The following is a 4,990-nucleotide window of genomic DNA, read 5'->3' as shown; positions in this document are numbered from 1 at the left end:
TAGAAAGTGAGCAACTCGGATTGAGTTGGGTTAGGTTGGTTGTTTCATTGGTTTGATGCACAACCCTAGCTGAAATTAACTATTGTTATTTTTTATTGGAAAAAATATTAAAAATAGTATATAAAATATAAATAATTATTAATTATTTAAAAGTTAAAATATAAAACAATTATGTATTCTTATGTATTTATATTATTTAGCTTTCGCTTAACAAAGTCCATGCATCACATAAGTCCCCACTAGTTGACAACTATAACACAACAGAGTCATTAGTAAAATTGAGGAGAGAGAGAGAGAAGACATTAAATCTAGGGAACCTTTTCCACAATCAGTGGGTTTTGTAGATGTTTTCACTAATGTTTCAACAAATGCAAAGTAAACTACTCCATAAATTCTTCCATCAGATTAGGTTAATCATATCAAACAAGGTTACTCCCTTTTTTTTCTTAGAGAAATAAATATCAATAATTGAAATAACGCAGTGAGATAATCAACAATTGATCAAACAAAATCATATAAAAGTGAGATAGAAACTAAGGAAGTCTACAGACTGCAATTGAGAGATAATGAAAGATAATCAAATAAAACCCCTGTTCAATTCCCCCTTCAATAGCTTAGTCATTGTGTGATAATCTCCATATAGGCTGAATGAGAAAGCCTACATACCCAATCACCAATACCATCCTCAAACAACTAATCTAACATCCCCATTTCCTGTATCTACACATAACAATTCCTTTCCATTTAGGTGGACATGGATAGAGTAATAACAACATTATGAATAGAGACATAGGAAAATGAACCTCATATATACTATCCATGGTACACTTAAAAATACAAATTAAAAAAAAAAATTAGAAACATAACATGAAGCAACATTATTATCTTAAAAAAAAAGTAAGGACATCTAACATTTCCCAACTGCTACCTATGACCTTCGTAGTTGTGTGAAATTGTTAGCGGTTAATCTCGACTCAAATAAACGATATCTATCTCCCAAGTGGGTAGATAACTTTACTGTAAGAAAAATTGTCAAAGCATTATAAGATAAAATTATCTATTTTAATAATGGGTAAAAGAGTCACTTGCTTAACTTATAAAAAACATATATTAAAGGAAGATCGTCAGGCGAGAATTCCCCACTTTTAGACACAAGGCACTTAAATATTTCAGAAAACAGCATTTTAGAAATGATTAACTACATTTTCAAATAGAATTCAAACAACTCTTTCAAAATATTTAAATTAATAGATGCATGCTCAACCGAATAAGAAGCATACAGGGTGGAACCTATTAAAACTACCACAAACTCATCCAAATTGTCCCACACTTTTTCACCCTTTAAAATCTCTCTATCTCTATCTCACTTCCTAAGTCTCATCCTCTCCCATTGTGTTCGGGTAGGTACATGGAGAGCTGTGTGCACACACCTTTGCCCATTTACGAATAGGGAATAGGGAATAATTTGAAAAATGAATATTGCTACAAGACGGTGATAGTTGAAAAATACTAAAAATAATTATTCAAAATTCATAGTAAATTCATGTTAGTTGAAAATTTTGGAAAATATTATTGAAAATTGCAATTATTAAACATGGAAATTAAGTGAAAATAATTGACAATTATTCAAAACTGCAATTATTGAAATTGCGGTTAATTGAAAATAGATGACAATTACTCAAAATTGAAATTATTGAAAATTGTGGTTAATTGAAAATAATTGGTATAGGTCACTGAAGACAAATTAAACAGTTTATTTTATAGGAAAAGCAGGTATTTTTTAAGACACCCATACAATCTACAAGTCCACGTAAATTGACTCTTTTATGTCTAACCCGTAAACTATACGAGTCATTAAATTCAACGTGACCCACTTTTTTTGATAAGCCAACTTGACCCATTAATTCAATGAAAATTTATTACTTTAATTTAACAATTTATCCACATAAGTTGACTCATTTATGTTTAATCCGTACACCATATAAATCATTGAATTTTTAAATTGGACTCTTAATTCGATTAAAGTTAATTATTTCAACTTAATAATTTAATTCAATTAATAACTTATCTAATTAAACTACATTAATAACTTAGTACATAAAACTAATTATTCAATTAATTGATTCATGTACATAATTAACACATAGCATATACATTATTAAGTTTATAAAAAGAAATACAAAATGATCCAATAATTACTAAAAAGGATTAAATAATTAGAAAAGATTATTCCAAAAAAGAAAATGATTGAATAATTAGTAAACTGGTTAAATAATTGGATTAATTAACTTCATGAAGTTACCTTAGATTTATTAACCAAACAAAGCTAATAATTTAATTTAAGTTAATTAAAATGTGATAAAGAATGAATCCAACTATGTAAATAAAAAATAATTGGGTATGTACGTATTATATGTATAAAATGTAATTGTCTATGCTAGCATCTCCTCTCCATCCTTTATTTGTCTGAACTTACATTTTTTTTTTTAACATTATCTATAATTCTATACTCTCACAAAATACTCAATTATCTATTGCTTATTAAAATATCTCCACCCTCCTAAAATACCCAAATCAAACTAGCCATACAAGTACTCAATCACAAACAAAATAATAGTTTCCCTGTACTTAGAATTTTGCCATGCCAACTACATAAGTTAAAAAGAAGAAAAAACATAAATTGTTAATTGCAAATTAAGTCTCATTTAATTTTCTAAATTAAATAAAAAATCAAAATCAAATTAAGCATATAGGCATAAGTTATGAATCTCAAATGAAATAATAAATGATGTTGACCATTGTTTTAGATAAAATATGGCAAACCTCTTAAATCAAATAAAAATCTATAAAAACGAAATAAAAAACTTAACCTAAATTTCTGATTTAAAAAAAAAATGAAATAATTCAGATGTTATAAGTGGCATAGCTTTAATGTCCAAATATAACTATAACAGAAAAACTGTTTTGCTAAAACCATGGGTGACGAAGGAAAAGTCATTGGCCTCCAGGACTCCACGCCAACAATGAGACTTCCTCTCCTCCACTCACTCACCCTATATAACACCCCCCTTCATCACCTTCTTCATCACTGCTTTCTCTGATAGCTTCTGTCTTATATCTTCATAATCAATAACCTTTCGTTGTATAAAACAATTTGATAGAGATGGCACGTCAAGTTGTCTTGTTGGCCCTTATCTTCTTTGCCGTCGTCGGCCTCGTCTCTGGGACGGCTCCCGCTGGCTCCACTCCGGCAGACGCCAACGCAACAGCAGCCGGCAATGCAACTGCCGCCGGTGGCGCAGCTGGACCAGCTGGTGCATTGTCACCTGATGGGTCAGCTGCCCTTAACGATCCTGATAAGGATGTTTCATTGGGACCTTCAACTGAGGCCCTTGCAGGAGGAGCTTCCGGACCTTCCACCAATGACACCCATAGCGCAGCATCAGCCTTGGATATTTCTTCCACTTTCGCTGCTGTTGCTACCGCCGTTGCCGGCTTCGTCTTCCTCTAAGCTGCTACAAATGCCCTAGTGCTACAGAGAGAAGTTTTACTTTTAGGACCACCATCAACTTTATTTGCACCGAGTGCAAATGAGTTGAATGCAAACTCTGTCTTGTTTTTGTTTCTCATTTCGCTTTTCTTGTTTATTTATGACATGTAACAGGTGTAAACCCCGATAAAATAAAGACTGAACCAGAATTTACACCATTCTGATGATTTGCACTCTTATGCATTTGTATTAATGCAAATTAAGGTCACCGTTGATTCATTATATGACAAATCGGAATCGCGCGGTACATTTAAATCCGACCTTGGCTCTGGAAAAACCATCAAAATGGCCAAGTTCAACCCATCAAACAGATATAAAATCCTTGGTTGCAATATTTTCTTAGAAGAAATAGGAAATGTCGATCTTAAAACACCATTTTCCAATTAAGAATTTATGGAGTATAATGAGAACCAACACTAGATTTCTAATCATTGTTTTGTCATCTCATAAAGATACATAAGCATTTTCATACTCTAGTCAGTTTTTGGCCATGTTATTTCTCCTCCATACAACTATTTTATAAGAATTTCCTGGTATTAATCTATCATACCACAAAGACTATAGTCTATAGATACACCCAAGGTTCAAAGTATCGATACAGGCCGATATATCAGTATTATTTATTTTTTTCAAAACTAGTTCAGAGGGATCGGTTTAAGGCCCGGCTACCCTCTGAACCAGTGTTTGACCTGATACAATCCCTAGAGGGGCGTATCAATAAGCCATCAGCATGATATGTATCAATACTTTGAACAATAAATACACCCCTCCATTTTGCCATCATACTTCAATTCTATGGGTGACATTGATTTGTACTCCTATTACTACAAAATCTACATTGTAAATATTTTCCTTTATTTCTTATTTTGAAACCCATTGTTTATAAGGTATTTGTTTATAAACCTAATTAGTTTTGCATTTGATCCATCATTCTAAAGTATTAAATTTACAGAGCTTATAAAAATCAAGAATTACGTTATATTATGACAAATTTTTTGAGCATAACTAAATAAATAAACAAACTTTCTTCAACGTTGGAGAACAATATAGATTAATATGTTTCTAATTTTTTATTATTTTAAATTTTGATGCTACATATATGAAGCATACTTTTGACCAATTCAAAGCATAGGATTATTGGATCAAATTGGATTTTACAGTATAACGGGCAAATTAATTACATCAAATTCGGATATTACTTGATCCAATCTGAACCCAATCATATCTACATATAAAAAAATACTTTTTGTTTTAAAATTCTTTAAAATTAAGTATACAAATTCAGTAATATTCTAAATGAATCAGATATCTGGATATGGAAATGAATTGAATTTGAATATAGGGTTTACCTATCTACCAAATATTGAATCAAATTCAAATCTCTTTTGATGATCAGATTCAGATAATACTCCTATATATCTGAATGTAATTCAATCCATT

The 4,990-nt window shown here is 30.9% G+C and overlaps 1 protein-coding gene across 1 annotated transcript; it reads left to right on the top strand.

Annotated features, from left to right (window-relative positions):
• The first annotated feature begins 3,084 nt into the window (after positions 1–3,084).
• Positions 3,085–3,708, top strand: BCP1 (homolog of Brassica campestris pollen protein 1). The gene has a single exon (XM_088892114.1). It carries the CDS (start codon positions 3,164–3,166, stop codon positions 3,509–3,511), a length of 348 nt encoding a protein of 115 aa, XP_088748240.1. The 5' UTR covers positions 3,085–3,163; the 3' UTR covers positions 3,512–3,708.
• Positions 3,709–4,990: the final 1,282 nt, after the last annotated feature.

This window comes from Nelumbo nucifera, chromosome 7, assembly GCF_055504915.1.
Source record: "Nelumbo nucifera cultivar China Antique chromosome 7, China Antique-T2T, whole genome shotgun sequence".
Taxonomy (NCBI): Eukaryota; Viridiplantae; Streptophyta; class Magnoliopsida; order Proteales; family Nelumbonaceae; genus Nelumbo; species Nelumbo nucifera.
This window is presented reverse-complemented; position numbering and strand designations above follow the sequence as displayed.

Excerpts from the sequence above, each read along its gene's own strand:
- BCP1 (XM_088892114.1), top strand. The coding sequence starts at position 3,164 with ATGGCACGTCAAGTTGTCTTGTTGGCCCTTATCTTCTTTGCCGTCGTC.